Consider the following 25,890-nt stretch of genomic DNA (forward strand, 5'->3'; position numbering starts at 1 on the left):
TCATCTCTTTCCTCTCGTTGTTCGGGCAACATTGCATTTTTGGCAAGCTTCTTAACGGGATGCTAAGGGTGGTGTTTAGCGAACCCAACAAAGTGTTGACAAGGACTCTACCGCAACCATTCCTTTTAGTCCTACAACTTTCATATTCATATTTTAATTTTTAGGGGCGAAAATTGAAAACACTTGCACTCAAATGCTTTGATGTCAAGAACTTAATAATAAAATATCATTGATAAATTTTCCTAGAATAGTTATTAACTATTTTTTATAAATATTTAATACACACAATCCGACACACACACAAACATTCACTCTTCTAGGGCTATACGGTATAATGACGTTTTTGCCAACGACAAGCCGACGTGGACAATGTTACTGACGGCAAACACCACCTCTTGACTAGTCTTTTTATCAACATACTATTGCCGATCACTATTGTCATTCAATAACTAATGAAGAGTAATGATGTGCGCATTGAGAGACTTGTACAACTAGCATCACATAAAATACATTACATAGATTATGTAGCATTATATTTTTTTAATTAAAAAAATTGGTAGGCAAAGATGCTACCACACCACACTCATAGACAAAAAACAATAAGAATTGCAAAAGCTTATGTAGCGTCTATAAACCACCAAATTTTGATAAACCACCACATCCTTCAGCCTATACAGTAAATTACGAGAATATATCGCTACTCATAAGGAAATTATGATCAAGATGTACTTGATAATGACTAGGGTTGTAAACAAACACGAACGGGGCTTGTTAATGTCCGTTCATTTAAGTTAGTCGAACAAATAAACGAACACGAACGGATAAACGAACGAGTTTCCTTGTTCATGTTCGTTCGTTTAACAAATTACGTTGTTCATGTTCGTTCGTTTATGTTCGTGAACATGCTAAACGAACATAAACAAACGAACATAAATGAACAAAGATAAAAAAAAAACATAATTGAAGATATATGAACATAAATGAACATATAATACACTAGTGTAATCAAATACAATTAAGCATATGTGAACATAAAATGAACTTGTATGAACGAACGTAAACGAAAATTATAAACGAACATTCACGAACATAATTGAACGAACGAGACCATTGTTCATGTTCGTTTGTTTAACTAAACGAACAATAATTTGTGTTCATGTTCGTTCGTTTACTAAATAAACGAACATAATCGAACTTCCCGTCGAATGGTTCACGAACAGTTGGTTGAACTGTTCAGTTCGTTTACAGCCCTAATAATAATGACTTTTACGTAATGAAAGAAACACAAAGAACAATGTTTTGCAAAAAGCTATATATATATATATATATATATATATATATATATATATATATATATATATATATATATATATTAACTGAAAATCAAACATGTAAAACTAGTTTTCTATAATATACAACCTGTTATATTTTTGGAAAAAAATAATAATAGATCATTGTAGTTTTGAAAAGAGAGTCAAGGTAGAGTCCAAAAACTGATTGATAGGATCCTACTGGATTCCACGTTGGAATACGGTGTACGGGATAAAAACCCAAACCCTCCACCGGAAAAACCAAATCCCCCGCCTCTATAAGTATCCCCACCGCCGATCACTTATCAACACAGCAACACTCACAGCTCTCTTTTCCTTTCGATTCTCAACACTCAACAAACCCCTTAAGGTACGCTCTCTTCTCTTTCTTCAATTCTACAATCTACAATCCTTCTATTTTATGTTCTTAGCTCGTAAATCTTAGATTCGTTTACTTTTCTACAAACTCCGAATCTGTTTGATTGATGAGAATAACTACATTTCTGTGTAGAATTCATTTCATCGTATTCGTTTATGTTTCTGTTTCTGTTTCTCTGTGCTAATCCGAATAAAAATTTATCTGTTTAAAAGAGAGGATAAGATTTGTTATCATCGAGTTAATTTGGTAATACATCTGTAAACTGATTTCATTTATGAATAAAACCTAATGTACAGGAGAAGCTTTCTACATTTTATGGATTATAGACATCTTCTAGAAGAGGAAGTTGCGAGGGAATCTCTCATCGCCATTTCAAACGGTGTTGAAGAAATTGTTTATTTACCAGAGTCTGAAAATGGAAACGGCGTAGAAGATGCTACAGTTATCCATAATGCTAAAATCAAGACCATTGAAGATGAACTGATCAGATCAGAATTGATATCAATTGCTGCTTTTGAATCATCGGCAGCTGATAACAACAGTGACGAATCCTGAACTCCTGATGTTTAAATTTTTTGAATATTATGATACATTCCAAAGTCTTCAAGATTGTTACTTGACTTTCTAATAGATGTTAACATTTTGCCCTATCATTATCGTAATGAAAATAAGTGTAAATTATTATGCATATCAATGTTGCAATGTTATCGTGTTAGGCTCCGGCCTACATTTATATAATATAAAATTTTAAATTTTATTTTATATATTAAAATTTAAAATAAATAAATATTTAATAAACACTATTTTTGGGAATTAAGTTATATCGTATACGAGCCGAGCCGGAGTCTATATCATTTTTAACAAGTTGATCTTGAGCTTTGTCTTATAAGCTTGAAACGAGCCGAGCTCGAGCCAAAAAAAATTTAAACAAATCGAGGCTCAGCCTGGTAAGGTTCGGTCTCGGCTTGGCTTGTTTACACCTATAATCAAGAGGGATGAGGACAAAAATCATATGAACAAACCACAACTAAATGAACCCGAAAAGTGAAACAAAAAATTAATTGAAGATCAATTAAACACTGAACCGATGAGATAAAGAAGAGGGAGAACAGAGGATTTCCAAACTAAAAACATATATTGTTGTTGAGAAAAAAAATCAAACACATATTTGAAAAAAACTAAATGAACCTGAAAAATGAAACATAAAGTTAATAAAGTTAATTGATGATCAATTAAACACTAAACCGATAAGATGGAGAAAAGTGAGAACATTGGATTTCCAAATTAAACACATATAGGTTGATATTTGAAAAACAATTGTCTGGCATGATGATCCCATGAAATCGAGGAGTAGGGTTGAGTTTGCATAATAGAAAGACCAATTTTTGTCACACTTGTGCATATAGAGATGTATATGAAATATAGATGAAGAATACGAAACATGTATAAATGTAAAACCCCTAGCAAATTGATTTGAATTTTGCATAATAGAAAGATGAATGCTTGTCACACTTACGCATATAGAGATGTATATGAAATATAGAGGAAGAATACGAAACATGTATAAATGTAAAACTCTAAGCAAATTGATTTGAATTTTGAACAAATTGATATGAATTTTTGTAAAGCCTGGTTGCTGGTATGTATTTAAATTTATAAATTATTCACTTTTATAGAGAAACTCGACGAGTTGGGAGCCCCAGACTCGTCGAGTAGAGATGAATTTGGACTCGGGTTAAGAAACCTACTCGACGAATTGAGAGGCCTCAACTCGACGAGTAGGCTGGCAGAGTGAAACCCTAAATTTCAGGGTTCTGCACACTATTTAAACACCTTAACCCCCATAAGTTGGCTTCATTTCCAGTCTCCATTGTCCAAAACCCTAATCACGAAACCCTAAGCCATTGTTGGTGATTGTGAGCTAACTTTGTGCATTTTTTGGTGAGATTGAAGAAGAAGAAGCTTGAAGGAGGGGCAAGAACGTATAGAAGGAGAGTAGATCCAGAAGTTGGACTTCATTTCTGGTTCATCTAAGGTATAAAGCTTCTACCTTGTCTATAGCATGCTTAGATCTAGTTTTAGGATGTTTTGCTTCATGTTTTGGTCCATATATGTTGATGGTTGGGATTTGGACGTCCCACTTGGGCAAACCTTTCAGATCTAGGGTCTTGAGAGGGCTTTATGGCATAAAGGTGCCAACTTTATGGCCATGGAAACCCCATGCAACTTTTAGACCATCTTTTTGGTCTTTTGAGCCTAGAAGATCATGCATGCAAGTAAAGATGGGAACTTTACATGACCAAATTGTCCCTATAGTCCAGATCTATGACCACATGGTCTATCTTAAAGTTTTGATGACTTTTGGAGTTGGATCTAAGCCATTTTGAGTTAGGGTTAGAGCTCATTCCTTCTAGGGTGGGTGTTAATGGGTAAAGTTGGAAACTTGTAACACCCCTTTTAATTAATAAATAAACAAATAAATTAATAAATGTAACTCTCGGACTAAATTATGAAGAATTTTTATAGCTGAGGGTTGTTTAGTAAATTACGGAGTTGATTTGAGAAGAATTTTAGAAGCGGGGGTATGTTCGGTAATTATTAGGACTTATTATGAAGGAAAATTATGGAATAACGAGCAAAAGGATAAATATTGGATTTAATTTGAAAAGATCCCATGGGGAGGGACCAGAACTGTAATTATGGGAAAGTTGTTAATTGGACGGGGTATATAAGACCCGTAACCCTAACCCTAGCTCAAGAGTTAGCAGCCGTCATCTTCTTTTCCCCCTTATGCCTCCCTCACCGGCCACCACCCTACCCCCTTGTTTCTCCGACCACCGAGTCGTCCATGTGCCCTCCGATGAAGACGATGAGCCACCAACACCATGTGTTACACTTTCAGCCGCCACCTTCTTATTGTTCTTCCGACCAGTCAAAAGCGTCGCCTACTGCCTCACCGACGAGTACCACCACATCGCTGCCACCGGAGACGTTAGGAAGCCGGAGGAGCCACCGAGACCCACGAAGGAGGCGGTGAACGCCGCTGTTGAGTATGAACGACCTGAAACTCTCGGTTAGTCCACCGCAAACCACCCATCTATCTTTTCTTCTTCGTTCTTTCTGTGATTTGGTGTTGTGTACGTCAGGTGCCGCTGCCAGCAGCCCTATGGTCACCGTTTGGGTCGCCGCCGTTGTTGGTCGCCATCTCTAGGGTTCCGTTCGTCGCCTGCCACCCGTAGTGGCTGAGTTGGAGATGTCTCAGCCTTTAGACCATGTTTTCGAGTGTGCACATAGGTTTGCTTGATTGGGAATCAAGAGAAACTGTCGGCTGTCATCGCGAAACCACCACCACTGCCGCCTCTCCGGGGTCCTGCCGCCGCCAAACGCCACCAGGTGGGTGGCTGTGTTACTGTTTCGGGAATGGAGTAATTGTGTGTGTGTGTTATTCAATGATGTAGTGTTGGGTGTTTATTTGGCCGGAAAAGCCACCGTCGGCCGCCACTAGGGTGGCTGTGTGTGTGTTATGTTAGTTAGTGTGTGTGTCTATTTTTGGTTTCAAGCATTGTATCTGTAATTAGCAAAGAATAATGAAAATAATAACCACCACCGTGAACCGCCGTTGACCACCACTACCCAAGGTGGTAGTGGGTGGTGCCCCACTAGCAAAACCCTAATGGACCTAGCAAAAACCCTAATGGGCTTAAAGATTAGTTTTGGGCCTATTGGGCCATGTTTGGGTGGGAAACCCTAATTAGGGTTTAGAAAACCCTAATTTTAGATATGTGGGCCTTGGACTTATTAGATCCACCTTTGGGCCAATAATTGGCCATCCGAGAATGATCATATGAACTAGAACAATTAGATGGGCTTTAGGGTAAGGCACATAGGAGGGTTGGGCCCAATTTGGAAAATTGGGCCATAGATGGGACATAGTTTGGGCCTAGATGGTTGTATGATATTGGGCCCTTAGAATGAGACATGTTTGGACTGGACTAAATGGTTGGGCCTTTGAATAAGGCCATGTAGAGGTATGGGCCCAATATGGAAAATTGGGCCATATGTTGGGCTTTGAGCCATAGTTAGACTTTGGGCCTTTGGATTGGCCCTTGGGCTTGAGTCAAGCTAAGATAAGGGTAGAGTAGTCTTTTGCCCCAAGTATGAACTTATTATGGTTATGAGTTGGAACCCCATTATTAAATGGGTGTTATTTTGGTATTGACAGATCGAGAATCTGTCATCGAGCAGGTATGGTTTTGTCATCATGACTTCAGCAGTGTGAGGTGAGTTTCCCTTCAGTAGGAACGGGTCTAAGGCATCAATGCCGACCCGTTTAGTATTGTAGTATACCGGGATTAGCCCGATGCAGATTGTATGTTTCCGGACTTCGGTTTGATGCCGGGCGGGGCCCGATGCAGTGGTTTAGCTTCATGTTATATGTTATGTTTCTGGACTTCGGTCCGATGCCGGGGCAATCCCGAGAAGTAGCTATGTATGCTTGTTGTCTTTGTGACTCACACATGTTTGTGTTATGTGTTATATGTTCTGGGCTTCGGTCCGATGTCGGGCAAGCCCGATGCAATATATATATATATATATATATATATATATATATATATATATATATATATATGTGATTATGTTATATGTTTATGTTTTGTTATGTTTAGTACATTTCGGACTTCGGTCGGATGCAGTGGGCGGGGACCAAGTTATTCCAGACTTCGGTCCGATGTCGGGCGGGGCCCAAGTTATTCCGGACTTCAGTCCGATGCCGGGCGGGGCCCAAGTTAGTCCGGACTTCGGTCCGATGCCGGGCGGGGCCCGATGCAGTGGGCAAGGCCCAGTATGTGTTATTGTATGGTATGTGGTAGTTTGGGGAGACTCACTAAGCTTCGTGCTTACAGTTTCAGTTTTGGTTTCAGGTACTCAGTTTTCAAAAGAGGAGCTCGGGAAGATTGCAGTGCACACACCATTTGATCAGCCGAAGATGTTTATACTCTGATATTCATGACAGTTGTTATAGTATTCTGAGATACATTGTTTATGATTTTTCTATGACGTATGATTACTATGGTTTTTATTATTAAATTAAAACGAAATTTTTAGACCGTGTTTTTGGGATGTTACAAGTTGGTATCAGAGCCTTGGTTTGAGGGATTCGGGCACACTTTCGGGTGTGTCTGAACTCAAACTAAGGAAGTGGTATAAAGTTTTCAAAAGAAAAACCATGTTTATAAAAGGATTTTGAGAAAAGAAAACAATTTTAGAAAAGTATAAAGAAAGGAACTTTGAAAAGAGAAAAGGGTGTGGTGCATGCAATCAGCCGAGCTCAAATAAGTACTCCCAAATTACCCATACAAGTTTATGTTATGTTATAATTATCAGCTTTATTAGAGCAGCATGCTAGATTAGAACTAAGGATCTAGGAAGGATGCCTTATGTGCATGCTATATGTGTTTCAGCTTTATGAGAACTGCATGCTAGTACAGAATTGTCGGTATGATAGCCAGAGTAGTAGACGCTTGATTATGTGTACTCGATGCTCGAATGTTGCTTGCTTTGTGCTTTTAGGAGTCTTAGCTATCTTTTACTAACTAGTAAACGAATATGTTAAGTTACATATTGCAAGGACTAAATAATTTCAGAAGGTTAGGTCTAGCTCTATTTCGCAGCTCTTGTTTGAGTCCAACAGTTATAGGGTAGGATCTCTCATTCGAAGAATTATCTAGTCTGAGTAATATGTAATAGTATTCGCGAGCTAGTTAGGGGAAGAAAGCAGGGACTTCTTATGCAGCTGATGGCGGAGAGTGAATTGGTGATTACCCTAGGGCAAGCCTAGGATGAGAGTAGCAGAGACCAGTAGCAGTAGAAGGGACTTGGTGGAGTCAAGGCAGTTCTTGAGGAAAGTACAGATAGATGTGGAAGATAGTATGGGCCCGTACTATTGAAAGCAGAGGATCCGTACTCGAATCAAGGAAGGCTGAGATAAGACCATGGAACTAGTAGTGTGTGAGATCCCTCGAATTTTGTTGAGTATTGTGATGTTAGTGATGGTATATTACCGAGTATGGTGACGCTACGTGGTAGACCAGATGGTAGTTTCGGTGTCGATAAGGGATCAGGCTCGGAATCTGTAGCCGGGCAGCTCGATGATCAGATGAGGGAGTTCATTCCATCTGAGAATTACGCGCAGTATCATTGTCCAGACTCCTGTGATCTTCAGTATGATCAAGGAGGGCATTTTAGAGATTTGTGATGATAGGATGAGTGCATTCTGCACTGAGATAGCAGCCATTATAGGGGCGCGTACGTTGATGATTCGGGAGTTCAGATCTTGTGAAGCTCCAGGTTATCATGTGGTTATGGACCCCATTGCTAGCAGCAGGTGATTAGCAGATATCGCCAATATTTTTGTACCAACCGTAGTCTCGAAGGGAGACGAGATCCGATTTACTTCCTGTTTCCTGAGGGACAGAGCACGAGATTGATAGGAAGAGATTGGTAGTGAGTTGAGTGATGAAGCAGTTGATGCTATGTCATTGTATGACTGTAACATCCGGATTTCCAGGTATCTTAAATTGAGTGTTTATTTTGAGTTGAGAAGAGGGACTCGACGAGTTGACGCCTAGACTCGTCGAGTAGGATCGCGACTGATGACTCGGATTAATGAACGGACTCGACGAGTCGGTGAGGCGACTCGACGAGTCTGCGCTGTTGGCAGAAACCCTAAAATTTTGGGCCTGAGCCCTATTTAAAGGCCTTTATAGCCTTCAGTGGCGGCTACCTTCCCAGAAGAAAGAACCCTAGCATATTTGAGCGTGGGTAGTGAGAGAGAGCCATCTTGATCCTTTTGTTGTGATTTTGCTTAGGAGGAGGAGTGATACAGCAAGAAGGACCAAAGGATGTTGTTGTTCTGAGACTTTCAAGCAAGGAGGCTTCTCTTGGAGGTAGCAATTCGACCTTTTCTTCTTTATTGTGTATGCTTCTTGAATCAAGGGTTTCTTACCCTTTTCTTGAGTTGAAATAAGAGCATGAGAGGTCCCAATGTGAAATAGACCTTAGATCTGGACCTTGAGAGGTCTAGAGAGCCCCAAACATCCAGCTTTATGCAGTTCCTTTTTGGGTTCTAGAGCATGGTTGTCATTTTAGGGCTAAATCATCATATAGAGCCATATGAGTGTTGCATGAGCATAAAGTTTGGACCTTTACGTAACTTTCGAGGGTTAGGAGGCCAGATCTATAGGTTAGAGAAACAGATCTGACCTCAGAAGGTCGTTTGAGCATTCTCATGGCAGATCTGACCGTTGACTGTGGTTGACTTTTAGGGTTTGGTCAACATTTGGACATTGGACCATTGGAGGGGTAAAATGGTATTTTTCCCTTCTGAGAGAATATAGGGAGGGACTAGTCTAGCCTTTGAGAGCCATATTAATTAGAGATAATTATTTCGTGTGATTAGGCGGAGGCTAGATCAGTATTTCGAGTTCGAGACTTTCCGAGATTACCCGAGGTGAGTCTTCTCACTATACATTACCTAGAGTGGTAACTATGTGCAGACCGGAGGGTCTTATGTGTTATGTGTATGATTGAGTTTATGTGCTTGTGATATATGTAAGTTTTGTGTTGTATAGACCGGACCGGAGGGTCCAACGAATTAGACCGGACTGGAGGGTCCAACGAGCTACGGGACTGGAGGGTCCCGCTGAGACAAATTGACCAGAGGGTCATACCGAGTTATCGCCTCGAGAGGCTTATGTGTTGTATGTGGTATATTGGGGAACTCACTAAGCTTTTATGCTTACCGTGTTATGTGTTCTGTGTTTCAGGTACCAGTGAGGATCGCGGGAAGGCGCCGGCATGATTTGTACACACTGGCAGAGGATTATGATTTGAGACTTTGGGGATGTGTTTTATTATGATGATATTTGATATGGGATTCTGGGAACATTATATGTGTTTTTATTATGTTGAAAAAAAAAATTGTTTTGAAAATTTACGTTGTTACAAGTTGGTATCAGAGCCTTGGTTTGAGGGATTCGGATACATCTTCGGGCGTATCTGAACTCAAACTGAGGATTTGAGAATTTTTTTTTTCATAAAAGAAACAATTTTTCTAAAAAGAGTAACAAGGGTTTGAGAAAAGCAGAGCGGAGCAGTGTGTACAATCAGCCAGTGCCCGAACGGTGATTTCCCAAAATACCCTTACATTATGTGTTATGAGATATTATGTGATATGTTATGCATGCTAGAGTAGGCTAGGTATTCATAGTTAGGACTAGAGTGGGCCTGATTTGTGATGCCTTAGCCTAGGAGTTACTGTTACTATGAGATACTTCGGGAGTGAGTAGGTAGCAGCGAGGAGCTTATGAGTGGTCTACTGGAGGGTAGCCTGAGTTTTGTGAGATATAGAGTACTTGTGATCTGGGATCCTAGGAGGAGGACTTGGGGTGAATACCGATGCGTTGTGGAAGGTAGTATAGGGCCCGTACTACTGGAAACATCGGATTGGTGAGCAGCCCAAGTAAGAATCCTTAGGGTACTAAGAACGAGTAGGGTTGAGTATCGAGTGCGAGTATACTCGAGCGAGTCTCTAATTCTTTTTGTGTTGTATTTCAGAGACATCATGGTTGGGACGCGCCACAACCCAGGAGGCAGTGGTACCAGTAGTGCCAGTGATGAGGAGATCCGCAGATTGATTCATGAGGAGGTGGCCGCAGCTATTCGAGCTGAGATTCCTGAGATGTTTGGGTCTATCAAGACCACTTTGATTGAGACGTTTGACGAGCGGTATGCTTCTCTTACCGAGGCTGCTGTTGTCGCAGCCACCGCAGCCGTCGCAGCTGCCAGGCCACAGGGGGTGACTCGTTGCTTTACCGAGAGTTCAGCAACACGAAGCCACCAGAGTTTGATGGGACTCAGGATCCGATAGCCGCGATGAGGTGGATCTCTGACATTGAGGGATGCTTCTACACCTGTTCTTGTTCGGAGCATCTGAGAGTCTGGTTCGCGCTGAACCAGCTTCGTTTGGGGGAGAAGGACTGGTGGAAGTTTGTTACGACAGACTTCACTCCTGCAGAGATTACAGCGGTGACCTGGGAGAGGTTCACCACCATGTTTCGAGATGAGTATGTTCCCCTGGTGGAGAGGGAACGATTGGCGCAGGAGTTCTTGTCCCTCAAGCAGGGGACAGAGTCCGTGACTGTGATTACACGGATGTTTCATGAGAGGGCATTGTTTTGCACTGAGCACGTGTCTTCCGAGCAGGCACGTATGAGCCGATATCTGAGCATACTGAGGAGGGACATTCGTGAGTTCGTGGCGAACTCGACCTATCGGACATTTTCCGAGCTCCAGGCGAATGCCCGGAAGAGGGAGATTGAGCTAGAGACTCAGGCCAGGGAGGAGGCCGAGTCTCAGAGGAGGGATAGGCGACCGGTGCAGTCTCAGCCGGCAGCTAAGCGGGCAAAGCCCGCTGATTCGAGATCTGGAGGTCCGAAGGGCCACACTTGCGGGAAGTGTGGCAAGAGCCATGATGGGGTATGCAGAGCGGGTATGTGTTACAAGTGTGGGAAGGAGGGGCATATCGCGAGGGATTGCCCTAAGGGATTTTCGGTTTACTTTCATTGCAACCAGACGGGCCATCAGAAGGACCAGTGCCCACAGCTACTTCTGGGATCAGCACAGGGATCTGCACCTGCTGCTAGGGCTACCGAGACCCGGCCAGCGAAGGTCGAGGCACCGGAGGCCAGCGGGAGAGCCTTTCAGTTGACAGCGGAGGAGGTCCGCGCAGCACCCGATGTCATGGCTGGTCTGTATTCTTTATTTTTTTTTATTTTGGGTTTGAGATATTGTGCTTATATTGTGGTATGCATAAGTACTTTTCTTGTGAATTCTGTACCTGCTTTGGTGTTGTTTGACTCGGGTGCGAGTCGATCTTTCGTATCATTAGCATTTAGTCAGCACATCAGTGCCCGACGAGAGGCGTTGAGTCGACCTCTACGAGTTTCTATAGCTGACGAGCGAGCGGTTTATGCTGCTGATGTGATTCGAGGGTGTGTAGTCGAGATCTTCGGCGTTGAGTTCCCGATAGACCTGGTACCGATTGCGATGGGTGATGTCTGTGTCATCGTGAGCATGGACTGGTTGAGCCGATTTGGATCTGTTATAGACTGCGAGCGACAGTTGGTGACCATTCGAGACCCTAGTGGGGGAGTACTTACGGTGTATGGAGAGGGTACCCGATATGGGTCAGCATTTTGTTCGGCTGCCAGAGCGAGACAGAGTCTACAGCAGGGCTGTAGAGGGTTTGTAGCCTATGTGATGGATACGCGAGTTGCCACGAAGAGGTCGAGTTCTGTCGGTGACGTACCGATAGTGCGAGAGTTTCCAGATGTTTTCCCCGAGGAGTTGCCGGGTGTGTCTCCCGAGAGGTAGGTGGAGTTTCACATCGATTTGATTCCGGGGGCAGCACCTATTGCCAAGGCACCCTATCGCCTTGCGCCACCGGAGATGCAGGAGTTATCCTCACAGCTTCAGGAGCTGTTGGGGAAGGGATTCATCCGACCGAGTAGCTCGCCGTGGGGAGCGCCGATCCTTTTTGTCAAGAAAAAGGATGGTTCACACCGGATGTGCATTGATTACCGGGAGTTGAACAAATTAACGGTCAAGAACCGTTATCCATTGCCGCGGATCGACGATCTGTTCGATCAGTTGCAGGGTGCGTCTTGGTTTTCCAAGATAGACTTGAGGTCTGGATACCACCAGATGAGGGTGCGTGATGAGGATATCCAGAAGACAGCATTTAGGACTCGTTACGGGCATTACGAGTTCGTGGTGATGCCTTTTGGGCTTACCAATGCACCAGCAGCGTTCATGGACCTCATGAACCGAGTATGCAGGACGATGTTGGATCGATCGGTGATTGTGTTCATCGACGACATTCTAGTGTATTCGAGGACCAGATAGCAGCATGAGGAGCACCTGAGGGAGATACTTGGAGTGTAGAGATCGGAGAGGCTTTATGCCAAATTCTTCAAGTGTGATTTCTGGTTACGAGAGGTCCAGTTCTTGGGACATCTCGTCAATCAGAATGGGATATTGGTCGATCCGGCCAAGATTGAGGCCGTGATGAGTTGGGAGGTGCCGAAATCCCCCACCGAGATCAGGAGTTTTCTGGGGTTGGCCGGCTACTATCGGAGATTTATTCGGGATTTCTCTAAGATTGCCGTTCCCCTCACCAGATTGACCCGGAAGGGCGTTGCTTTTTCTTAGGGTCCAAAGCAGCAGACCTCGTTTGAGACCCTTCGTCGAAGGCTATGCGAAGCCCCAGTGTTAGCCCTTTTGGAGGGAATGGATGATTTTGTGGTTTACTGTGATGCGTCTATATCAGGGTTGGGTGCGGTACTTATGTAGAGAAGGCGCGTGATAGCATACGCATCGAGGCAGCTGAAGCCTCATGAGACGAGGTATCCCACCCATGATTTGGAGTTGGGGGCAGTGGTGTTCGCCCTCAAGATATGGCGCCATTATCTGTATGGGGTTTGGTGTACTGTATACACGGACCACAAGAGTTTGAAGTATCTGATGGACCAGCCCAACCTGAACATGCGTCAGAGGAGATGGTTGGACGTGGTAAAGGATTATAACTGTGAGATCCTGTACCACCCGGGCAAGGCTAACGTGGTAGTCGATGCCCTGAGCCGCAGGGCGGAGAGTGCCCCGATTCGAGACATATGTATGAGGATGACGGTGATGACTCCGGTGTTGGACACTATTCGAGAGGCCCAGGCAGAAGCTGTGAGACCGGAGAACCGCAAAAGGGAGTGGGTGATTGGACAGGTGTCCGAGTTTGTGACGGATAGTCGAGGGCTCATGACTTTTCGTGGTCGGATTTGGGTGACGTATACGGGCAGGACACGTAGCACTCTGATGGAGGAGGCGCATAGATCGGGATTCTCGATCCATCCCGGGGCTACAAAGATGTATTTGGACCTGAAGAGAGACTATTGGTGGCCCTGTATGAAGAGGGTTGTTGCATGGATAATATAGAGGTGCTTGACCTGGCGCGAGAGTTGTTAGGTCTCCACCAGATGACTGAGACTGTGGCAGAGATCACTGCCAAGTCTCGGGAAAGAGCTTATTTAGTACCACAATGTGCAACAGATGAAGAAATGAAGAAGGTAGGGTATCGGAACGTACTATAGAATGATAGCAGGGAGATCGTGAGTATCTCGGGGTGCAAGACCCTGAATGATATGACTTCTAGAGCACGAGAACGAGGTATTGACTTGGGGCACGTTGGCAAGAGGGAATCAGATCAATTGCTTATACAGAAGTGTCTTGGGAGGATAACCAAGAGTTAGGATTAGCTTGTGAGAGGCCAGCAGGGCCAGATTTGGTGCAACACTTACGAGAAACTGCACAAGGGAGCCTTTCGTTCTAAGGGTCTGAGTAAGTGTAACTCTGGGTTATCCTCTGTTGTGTTTGAATTATATTTTCAAGAGAAGTCATATGCCAATTGCGTACCGAGAATTATTAGCGGATAGCGATAGATCATTCCAAATTGCGGGATTGGGAGAGTACAGTGTCATTTTGGTTTATTCCAAGACTGAGGAGCACGAGGAGCACCAGAGGTAGGTGCTAGAGACTCTAAGGAGGGAGAGACTTTTTTCAAGGTACTCCAAATGTGAGTTCTGGTTGCGCGTGGTGCAATTTCTTGGGCACCTTGTCAATCAGAAGGGTATTCTAGTCGATCCGGCCAAGATAGAGGCTGTGATGCAGTGGGAGATTCTGAGGTCTCCAATTCAGATTCAGAGCTTCCTGGGTCTAGCGGGTTATTACCGGAGATTTATTCGGGTTCTTGGAGGTGGTGTGATCTTTTGGACTGGCTAGTATTGAAACACTAGCAATGGTAAACGTGGGTTTCAGCAGATTGGGCATAGAATGGTAAGAAGGATTGAGAATCCTTCAAGTATTGTGTGTTGTAAGACGTTAGTTGAATCAAAGTGGGGGAGAATCATCCAAGGATTCAAAAGTAGGAGTAGTTTTGAAACTGGGATAAGTTTCGCATCCTTGTCTGGAAGGATGACAACCCAAGCGGCTGTATGGTTTGAGGATAGTGCGAGATGGAAGTTTGGAAAAACTTGCCAATAAGGAGATCGCGTTCCCGTAATGTTTGCTAGCAAGCCTTAGGGAATCAGGTTGGGGATTCCAGTCAGGATATGAGTTAATTTGAGTGTAGTTCAAGCGCGTATTCGGCCCAGTATGGAGAGTGTTGTAAGTCTGCGGGTGTAGCCGTAGCATTCACTAGCAGCCAGATAGTGTTAGAGTGTTGTAAGTCTGCGGGTGTAGCCGTAGCATTCACTAGCAGCCAGATAGTGTTAGAGTGTTGTAAGTCTACGGGTGTAGCCGTAGCATTCACTAGCAGCCAGATAGTGTTAGAGTGTTGTAAGTCTGCGGGTGTAGCCGTAGCATTCACTAGCAGCCAGATAGTGTTAGAGTGTTGTAAGTCTGCGGGTGTAGCCGTAGCATTCACTAGCAGCTAGATAGTGATAGAGTGTTGTAAGTCTACAGGGGTAGCCGTAGCATTCACTAGGTTGGTAGATAGTGTGAGTGCGTTGTTAGGGCACGGAAAGAACAGTAGTACCCACCAGTTCGGGTGTAGCAGTGAGGATATGGAAATCCACGGATTGGATTTCAGAATTACCCAGACGGATTAGACCTGGTTAAGCCAGTGATAAGACTGTAGAAGCGCCACTACAGCTATGAGAGCAAGGAAGCAGTAGACTGCTTAAGGTCATTCATGACATAAGGCTACCAATGGTCATGTAGCAATCACTTTTAGCCTTGGGTTTGGTGACGTCAGGATTCGACGTATGAACTCGATCACTTAGATCAGAAATTTATTAGAGCCTCAGTGGCATGGTAACTAGTGGCAACTAGTTCCAGAGAAGGATTTCATTCGGAAGTTGTGTGAGGAGATTAAGTGGGAGTCTTTTGACACCGCAGCCGGGTTAGAATCCGGTATTTCAGATGACGGACGGATGAATTGAGACTGGGAAAGTCTCAATAGATTTTGGGAAAGCGGTCATGTAGCAGTTCGGTGTTTCAGGCAGATCAGTGTTTTAGACAGTTTTGGGTCTCCAGCGGTAATGGTAATTGAGGATCTCATGTATGGTAAGCGTAACATATTGTTGAGTAATGCAAGTCACCCACCACGCGGTTCATCTATAATGGTTTAGTATGAGTGGTCTGTCAGGGATTCAGACTATCTCGAGACAACAGAGTTCAGAAGGAGTAGATGTGATCTTGTTGCAAGGAATTCGTTCATCTGCAGAATTTTAGAACCCTGCACGGGTTGGTCACGGGTACCCTGAGAAGGCTTGGGTGTACCCAGGGTTGTGGCCAAGCTACTTGAGTGGGTTGGCATGTAAGGAATTATAAAGGTTGATTTCGAGGACAAAATCCAAATTAAGTGGGGGAGAGTTGTAACACCCCGTTTAATTAATAAATAAACAAATAAATTAATAAATGTAACTCTCAGACTAAATTGTGAAGAATTTTGATAGTTGAGGGCTGTTTAGTAAATTACGGAGTTGATTTGAGAAGAATTTTAGAAGCGGGGGTATGTTCGGTAATTATTAGGACTTATTATGAAAGAAAATTATGGAATAAGGGGCAAAAGGATAAATATTGGATTTAATTTGAAAATATCCCATGGGGAGGGACCAGAACTGTAATTATGGGAAAGTTGTCAATTGGACGGGGTATATAAGACCCGTAACCCTAACCCTATCTCAAGAGTTAGCAGCCGTTGTCACACCCCCAAACCGGAATGGCGGAAACGTTCGGGGGTGGATGACGTCATGTGTAGTATCACAACAATTGTATCATAGCAATCATAGTAAACACAATCATTACATTGAATACATATATGAAAAAGGTTTACATCTGTTTAAGTCTTGTTTGTATACATCAAAAAGTATAAGCAAAATATAAAGACGTGACTCTAAACGCTCCGTCTTCTCAAAACTCCAGGTGGTACCTGTCTACTGATTTCCTGAGAATACAAGCAGTTTTGAAAGAGTATCAACATAAAGCTGGTGAGTTCATAAGCGATGTTTTGTAGTGAAAATCTGTTGATGAATTTGTAGAAATGTTTGTATGTTTCCAAGAAAATCCAATATTTTCTTTAGTAAAAGCATGACCTTGCTAGTTCCTTCTATGGATGTTTGTTACGGTATCCTTTGTAGTATAAAACAAATTAGTCTGTATGCTTGGTTACTACTAGAGTGTATAGTATGATGAATTCTGTATGAAAATCCGCTGTGTGGAATGTTCTGTTTGAAAACCCTGGCTACTACCATTATGTATGGTAGTGTTATTAAATAAAGCCATGTGTTGTATTTTTGAAATCCCCAAATGTAGTGTATAATAGTTCTATTAATTAAATAAAACTAATGAAGAATGAAATCTTGTAAACAAAGGTTAGTTTATACTTATTGTGAGTCGTATAACCATGCTTGATATGACTTAGTGACTTTTACAACGTTCTTCAAGTGTTGGTTAAATGACATTTGTCACCTCATGCATGACTGCCTAACTGCAGCTAGCAGTTCAGGTGTGAGATTGTCAATCCCGAATAGATCTATTCAGAAATCTCACGCTCTCCCTCCAGGAGACTCTGGTTATACTATGATAGGATTTAATTCAGTACCCTAGGGGTATAGTTTTGAAGTAGAGTCTCACAATTTTGTATAATCTAGTTTACATGTAATTTTGTATTGTTCTCTTGTATTTGAATCTGTTGAATATTGTATACGGTAATAATTATACTTAAATAATTATTAAATGTTGTACTCTTATAGTAATGTATATCATAAACTAAATATGCCATGGTTTATATGTTTAGCAGTGAATAACTCTGAATTCGTAAAAGCTGTGTATTGAAAACCCCAAACTATACCTATTACAGTTTGCATGTATATAGTGTAGTTGATGTGAATATTGAATCTGAAAAACTATGCAATTATGGTTGTAAGTTGAAAACGTCCCTTATGCTCAACATATTACAAAAGGGATAAAATATATAAATATTTTATAAAAATACGGAAATCGTTTGTCTGCATCAATTGCATAAGTTTTATAATTGTTAAAAATCCTTTTTGTATTAGTTCACAAAATCAATTGTGTTTGGGTTGTATTCCCCCCTGAAAACGTTTAAAAATCGTAAAAGCGTAGGGGTATGAACTCACCTCGAGTGAGTGGTTTGTATGAAAGACCAATATGAGGTGTTGAGTGTCAAGTGAAGTCTCGAACACAAATGAATCCTATTTAACATGTAAGAACACATATATAAATCAAATTAGGGTATTTCACTACTATAGGAAACCACTCTAGGGACTTGGAAACACTTGAACTAAGTGTTAAAATCATATGTGATTGAATGAGGGAGGTGTGCGGCCACACTAAGGGTGTGTACGGCCATGGGTGTACGGCTGTACACTCATGAAGAAGTGTGCATGTTGAGGTGTTTTAAGGCCCTAAGAAGCATCAAGGAAGTGTTCTTGGTCCCATGCTTAGCTTTATTGGAAGTTTAAGGCCATCAATGATCATCAAAGAGGGTTTACGGTCCTATGAGGTGTGTACGGCCGTACAAGGGGTGTGCGGCCGTACACCCTTCATGTCATGCTAAATTGGTCGATTTTAAGGTGAATCAAGGCTAGGATCAAAGTTTTAGCATGTCCAACTAGATGATAGGGCTAAATTCTCACTTTGGAGGGCCTTTAAGGTGTGTACGGCCAACCTTATGAAGGTGTACGACCGTACTCCCTTCAAAGGATGAAGAACATGTTGAAACTTGAAGAATCAAGGCTTAAATCAAGAGGTCTTTCAAGTATAACAAGCTAAAGGATGGAATACTTACGTTTTTGAAGCCTTGGAGGGTTCACGGTTCAAGAAGCTTGAGAGAAAATGGAGTGGTGTGCAGCCAAGGGAAGAAAGAAATGAAGGAAGTGAGGTCTACACATATATATATAGGGGTGGGTGACCCACCACCTTGAGTGTGCGGCCATGAGGGGGTGTACGGCCGTACACCCATGTGTACGGCCGTACACTCCTCCTGAAGGAGTGTATGGGCCGAAATGCTACTTTACGACTTTGTTAACTCATCCCTAATCTCAACCTTGATTGTACTTAAGCTTAGAACACTTAAACGAACCCTTAAACAGTGCTAAAAGATAACAGAAACGAGTCTGACTTTGATTGAATTGAATGGTTTATACAAAAGAGAAATTTCGGGTTGTCACAACCGTCATCTTCTTTTCCCCCTTATGCCTCCCTCACCGGCCACCACCCTACCCCCTTGTTTCTCTGACCACCGAGCCGTCCCTGTGCCCTCCGATGAAGACGATGAGCCACCACCAACATGTGTTACACTCTCAGCCACCACCTTCTTCTTGTTCTTCCGACCAGTCAAGAGCGTCGCCTACCGCCTCACCGACGAGTACCACCACATCGCTGCCACCGGAGACGTTAGGAAGCCGGAGGAGCCACCGAGACCCATGAAGGAGGCGGTGAACGCCGCTGTTGAGTATGAACGACCTGAAACTCTTTTTTAGTCCACCGCAAACCACCCATCTATCCTTTCTTCTTCGTTCTTTCTGTGATTTGGTGTTGTGTATGTCAGGTGCCGCCGCTACCAGCCCTATGGTCGCCGTTTGGGTCGCCGCCGCTGTTGGTCGCCATCTCTAGGGTTCCGTTCGTCGCCTGCCACCCGTAGTGGCTGAGTTGGAGATGTCTCGGCCTTTAGACCATGTTTTCGAGTGTGCACATAGGTTTGCTTGATTGGGAATAAAGAGAAACCGCCGACTGTCATCGCGAAACCATCACAACTGCCACCTCTCCAGGGTCCTGCCGCCGCCAAACGCCACCAGGTGGGTGGCTGTGTTACTGTTATGGGAATGGAGTAATTGTGTGTGTGTTATTCAATGATGTAGTGTTGGGTGTTTATTTGGTTGGAAAAAAGCCATCGCCGCCACGAGCCACCGCTGGCCGCCACTAGGGTGGTTGTGTGTGTATTATGTTAGTTAGTGTATGTGTGTGTGTCTATTTTTGGTTTCAAGCATTGTATCTGTAATTAGCAAAGAATAATGAAAATAATAACCACCACCGTAAGGTGGTGGCCGCCGCCGCGAACCGCCGTTGACCACCACTACCCGAGGTGGTAGTGGGTGGTGACCCACTAGCAAAACCCTAATGAACCTAGCAAAAACCCTAATGGGCTTAAAGATTTGTTTTGGGCCTATTGGGCCATGTTTGGGTGGGAAACCCTAATTAGGGTTTAGAAAACCCTAATTTTAGATATGTGGGCCTTGGAGTTATTGGATCCACCTTTGGGCCAATAATGGGCCATCCGAGAATGATCATATGGACTAGAACAATTAGATGGGCTTTAGGGTAAGGCCCATAGGAGGGTTGGGCCCAATTTGGAAAATTAGGCCATAGATGGGCCATAGTTTGGGCCTAGATGGTTGTATGATATTGGGCCCTTAGAATGAGATATGTTTGGACTGGACTAAATGGTTGGGCCTTTGAATAAGGCCATGTAGAGGTATGGGCCCAATTTGGAAAATTGGGCCATATGTTGGGCTTTGAGCCATAGTTAGACTTTGGGCCTTTGGATTGGCCCTTGGGCTTGAGTCAAGCTAAGATAGGGGTACAGTAGTCTTTTGCCCCAAGTATGAACTTATTATGGTTATGAGTTGGAACCTAATTATTAATTGGGTGTTATTTTGATATTGACAGATCGGGAATCTGTCATCGAGCAACTATGGTTTTGTCATCCGGACTTCAGCAGTGTGAGGTGAGTTTCCCTACAGTAGGAACGAGTCTAAGGCACCAATGCCGACCCGTTTAGTAGTTTAGTATACCGGGGTTAGCCCGATGTAGATTGTATGTTTCCGGACTTCGGTTCGATGCCGGGCGGGGCCCGATGCAGTGGTTTAGCTTCATGTTATATGTTATGTTTCTGGACTTCGGCCCGATGCCAGGGCAATCCCGAGAAGTAGCTATGTATGCTTGTCGTCTTTGTGACACACGCATGTTTGTGTTATGTGTTATATGTTCCGGGCTTCGGTCCGATGCCGGGCAAGCCCAATGCAATATATATATATATATATATATATATATGATTATGTTTTGTTATGTTCAGTACATTCCGGACTTCGGTCCGATGCCGGGCGGGGCCCGATGCAATGGGCGGGGCCCAAGTTAGTCCGGACTTCGGTCCGATGCCGGGCGGGGCCCGATGCAGTGGGCAAGGCCCAATATGTGCTATTGTATGGTATGTGGTAGTTTGGGAAGACTCACTAAGCTTCGTGCTTACAGTTTCAGTTTTGGTTTCAGGTACTCATTTTTCAAAAGAGGGGCTCGGGAAGATTGCAATGCACACACCATTTGATCAGCCGGGGATGTTTATACTCTGATATTCATGACAGTTGTTATAGTATTCTGAGATACATTGTTTATGATTTTTCTATGACGTATGATGACTATGGTTTTTATTATTAAATTAAAATGAAATTTTTAGACCGTGTTTTTGGGATGTTACAAAACTTTACCAGAAACTTTACCCTCCTAGGTGTGTTTTCGACCCAGATCTGAAATATGGGACTCGAATTCGAAGAATAAAGGCTTAATGCATTAAGAAGGCTTAACAGACTGAAGAACTCGAAGAGTTCATAGAGGGACTCGACGAGTTAGGTCGAAGTGTCCCGATTCTGTTAAAAGGAAGGACTCGACGAGTTGATTTGAAAAGTCCCGATTCTGTTGATAGGAGGAACTCAACGAGTTCATGAAAGAAATCGACGAGTTGGATCGCGATTTCAGGATTTTATGATTTATGGAACTCGACGAGTTGAAGGGTCAACTCGGCGAGTTGAGTCAACTGGGAATGTTGACTTTGACTTTGACTAGGGTGTTGACTTTGAATTTGACTAAAGTTGACCCTTAAGGGGTTATGAGTATGAAAAGGGTAATTAAAGGAAATCTTTTATGTGTGGGGGTTTGAGTTGGGTTGATTTCAGAGTTGGGGATTGTCCAACTACTTTATATCATTCGAGGTGAGTTACCTTCCCGGTAGCAGTGGGTCTTAGGCACCAAGGTCGGCCCACTAGTAGGAGTTTTTAGTTAGATGATTGTCTTTGTGATAAGTATCTGGTATGCCACTATCTGTTATGACTTATGTGTTAGTATGCTATGATATTATGTGATAGTGGTAAGGGTGAAATAGACCCCGTATCCGGCCGATAATACCGAAGGGGTAGGTCGGGCACCCAGATATGCCTGGCAGTATGATTATGTATGCTATTATGTGGTAGTGGTAGGGGTGAAATAGTCCTCGTAGCCGGTTGAAAGAAACCGAAGGGGTAGGCCAGCACTCTGATATGCAAGACAGTTACCGGTTGAAAGAGGGCCGAAGGGGTAGGCCAGCACCCTGATATGCTAGGCAGTTACCGATTGAAAGAGACCGAAATGGTAGGCCAACACCCAGATATGCTAGGCAGTATATTATTCTATGGTATGTGGTATGATGGGGGAACTCACTAAGCTTCGTACTTACGGTTTACAGTTTTGGTTTCAGGTACTTCTTATTCGAAAGGAAAGGGGCCGACATGATCGCAACGCATCACACTATGTTTTCCGCACATGAGATCTTTGAGAATGAAACTCCGATGTTGTTTTATTATGACATGTGTTGATTATTGACTTATTGGTTTTGATATGGGATGATACTATGAATGTTTTCAGACTATTGGTTTTATAATTACTTATTTAAAAATGAAATTTTTGGTCTTAAATTTTGAGACGTTATAATTTTGAACATGATTTGTTGATTTGTTTTTTTAAAATGAATACAATCATCTGGCTAATCATAATCGAAATTAAACAAGATTCTATTTCTGATTCTTTGCCTAATAGAATATAATATGATCAATGTTTGATAATCATAACCCAAAAATAAATCCAATTCAAATTCGAATTAAAATATATCTGAAAAAGGAAGGAATCAAATAAATAACTTACAAACTGGTAGACCGTTATGACGCATAGTTTAAGGGATTTAAAATCAATTGCTCTCTGATTTAATTAGATTTTATATGAAAAATTGATTGAAGAGTATATAAATTAACATGAGCATAAACATATCTAGGTGTATATTTTAGGCGGGGAAAACCCATTTTGAGGCTTAATGAGGAGGCTACGCATGCATATGTACATGTGTAAAAAAAATATATATTTTTTCAAAATTTTTTTTCCAACGTTTCTCTTAGTCACTAAGTAAGGGTAATTTTTGTATTTCTTTAGGAAAAATATTACATAGAATTTTTTTTTCTTCTAATTTTAAGTTGAATTTCTGATGCATTCATTTGGATTGCTTTTTTCCTTTTTATAAGATTCGTATATAATCTACAATATTCTGTAAATCAAAGCAACTAATTACAGAAGATTATAACAAGTTTGAGGGTTTCAACACCGGATTACACCTCTGAGAAAGTGTTATTCTACAAATGCTTTCCTTCATTAAAGTATCTCTCCCTCTTGATCTGAGTTTTTGGTTTCGATTCTTTGGATGCTGAGTAGAGATGAGAAGAGTAAGGGATGGAGGAATGTATCACCATTGAAGCACTTCAAGTGGGAGCTTTTCAGAAGCTTTTGTTGCTGTTGCAAGTTGCTTCTTTTGTGAAAACGAAGGAGAAACCTGGTGAATTGTTGAAGGGAATGAATGTGCATAAAGGAGAGAGAGAGAGAGAGAGAGAGAGAGAGAGAGAGAGAGAGAGAGAGAGAGAGAGAGAGAGAGAGAGAGAGAGAGAGAGAGAGAGAGATGTGGGCTTTTTTTCAATTATTAAAATATTAAAATAAATATTAATAATGTAAAAATAAAATTAAAAGGGTATAATAGTCATTTTAATTTTCGAAGACACGAAAACCACATACAAATATTGTTAAAAGGACCACTGATAGTAGAAAATTATGGTTTGGACCAGATCCGAAAAAATGTAATATTGCAGTGATCATTTTTGCAGTTTTGTAAATAAAAAAAAAAGTACGTAAACATTTGACAATCGACATCACCTCTCTCCTTTCATCGTACTTGAAGGCTGAAGCAGCGGATTATCTGCATTTCATAGGACTACTAGGTGTGGGCAACATGTTATTACATGTTACCACACCCAAAAGGTGCCATGTTAGCATCTTACTCATACATGGGTGTTATAACAACCAATTTGAAAATGAGCAACATCTAATAACATGTGATAACACCAATTATTTTCTATTTTATTTTTATTTTTTTTGATGTTTTTTTTTCTATATTTCGAATTTGTTTTATTTATTTATTTATATTTGAAAAGTAAAAATAAAATTTTAATAAAACTTAAATTAAAAACAACGTTAAAAAAATTACAACAAAACACAAAACATTTAAAAACCTAAAAAGCAAAAAAAAAAAAAAAAAGAAGATGATAAAACCTACATTTTTTGGCCTAAAACTATTCATGTTCATCTTCGTGACCAACATAGATGTAATCCGCCAAGTTTTCACGGAGTTGCTTGTGTTTTCGTTGATCTTGAATATCAACCACTCTATGTAAATATTCCGATGTGCTTGGTTGAAATTGCACATGTCTTGGCTCCGTAGGCGAATACGTTGCAATATTGTGTCCTTTATCTTCGATAACCATGTTATGCATTATGATACATGCATACATGATATATCGTAGAGTATCTAACTCATAAGGTCTCGCCGCATGTCCAACTATGTGTCATTTTGATTTCAAAACCCCAAAAGCACGTTCAATGTCCTTACGTGCTCCTTCTTGTCGTCTCTTGAAATATTTGTCCCTTGGATCTATTGGGTGTCGAAACGCCTTCACAAACGTGAAATATTGTGGATATATTCCGTCTGTAAGGTAATACCCAAACTTATATTCATTTCCATTCACTGTGAAAGGAGCATCCGGGGCTTTTCCTGACAAAAGATCGTCAAATATTGGTGATTGATCAAGAACGTTGACGTCGTTGTTAGAACCCGCAACCCTGAAAAAAGCATGCCAAATCCATAAATCTTGTGAAGCAACAACCTCTAATACCAACGAAGGCGCTCCATGATGACCGCTCGAATACTGGCCTTTCCACGCCACGGGGCAATTTCTCCATTTCCAGTGTGTGCAGTCAATGCTCCCAAGCATACCCGGAAAACCATGTCTTTCTTCATGCGTCGCATATAGTTGTTACATATCATGCAACGAAGGTTTGTGCAAGTATTGGTCACCGAAGGTTTCGACAACACCTCTTGCCAATAAATACAAACTTTCTCGTGCGGTCCTCTCAGACATTCTCATATAATCGTCAACAGAATCGGGGGACTCCCCCATTGCCATAAGTTTAATTGCAGCAACACATTTCTGCAACCCTGTGAAACCTCGTTTGCCTCTAGCATCATATCTCAATTGGAAAAATTCATACCTAAATAAATATTAAACATGTGAAAATTGTATTTATTTTATCTAAAAGTGACATTTTATAAATTATAAAAGTTGAAACAAATGATACCTAAATATATATTAAACATGTAAAAATTGTATTTATTTCAAAAGAAGAAATTATAAAAGTTGAAACAAACGATACCTTGCTTCCATAGCGTTGGCTATCCTTTCAAACACATTTTTTCGCAAACGAAATCTTCTTTTGAAATCGTTTGGCTGGTAGACACAATTTTCCGCAAAGTAATCGTTAACTAGCCGTCTATGCCCTTCCTCACGATCTCTATTTAACGCCGCACGTCGCGTGAGTAGTGAAGCTGGATCTGGCTGTAGTAGGTTGTCTATATAATACCGATACATCATACTCACGAACAAATCATCTTCGTCGTTATCATCGTTGAACGGATGGGCCGGATCAAATTGATCCATATTTTGGTTTTGAAATATTGAAAGAAATATGTAGAGAAGTATGTGTTTTGTAGGTAAAAATAATATAGGTTATGTGATAGTATATATAAACTTGTTTTTTCTTATTTTTTTATTATTTATTATTTTTTTATGTTACCGTTTGAAATAAACGGTCGAAATTATGGCCGTTGAATAAAAACACAAGCAAAATCGTGACGTTACCTCCTGTGTTCACCATAACGTGTCATAA

The 25,890-nt window shown here is 41.8% G+C and overlaps 1 protein-coding gene and 1 long non-coding RNA gene across 2 annotated transcripts; one reads left to right on the forward strand and one right to left on the reverse strand.

The window, feature by feature from the left end:
- The first annotated feature begins 1,570 nt into the window (after positions 1-1,570).
- LOC145118858 (uncharacterized) lies at positions 1,571-2,446 on the forward strand. The gene is made up of 2 exons (XR_013713522.1): positions 1,571-1,680; positions 1,986-2,446. It is a non-coding gene; the product is annotated as an uncharacterized LOC145118858 (long non-coding RNA).
- A 22,066-nt stretch (positions 2,447-24,512) lies between these two features.
- LOC145122244 (uncharacterized) lies at positions 24,513-25,661 on the reverse strand. The gene is made up of 3 exons (XM_079057878.1): positions 25,378-25,661; positions 25,084-25,215; positions 24,513-24,786 (listed from the first exon to the last, which is right to left on the reverse strand). Exons 1-3 carry the CDS (start codon positions 25,659-25,661, stop codon positions 24,513-24,515), a joined length of 690 nt encoding a protein of 229 aa, XP_078914004.1.
- Positions 25,662-25,890: the final 229 nt, after the last annotated feature.

Source organism: Lactuca virosa, chromosome 6, assembly GCF_052849685.1.
Source record: "Lactuca virosa cultivar CGN04683 chromosome 6, Lactuca_virosa_CGN04683_v6, whole genome shotgun sequence".
Classification (NCBI taxonomy): domain Eukaryota; kingdom Viridiplantae; phylum Streptophyta; class Magnoliopsida; order Asterales; family Asteraceae; genus Lactuca; species Lactuca virosa.

Excerpts from the sequence above, each read along its gene's own strand:
- LOC145122244 (XM_079057878.1), bottom strand. The coding sequence starts at position 25,661 with ATGGATCAATTTGATCCGGCCCATCCGTTCAACGATGATAACGACGAA. Across the intron at positions 25,216-25,377 it reads GCCAACGCTATGGAAGCAAG|GTATGAATTTTTCCAATTGA; the intron begins GTATCGTTTGTT and ends ATATTTATTTAG. Across the intron at positions 24,787-25,083 it reads GTTGACGATTATATGAGAAT|GGTTGCGGGTTCTAACAACG; the intron begins GTCTGAGAGGAC and ends TGCTTTTTTCAG.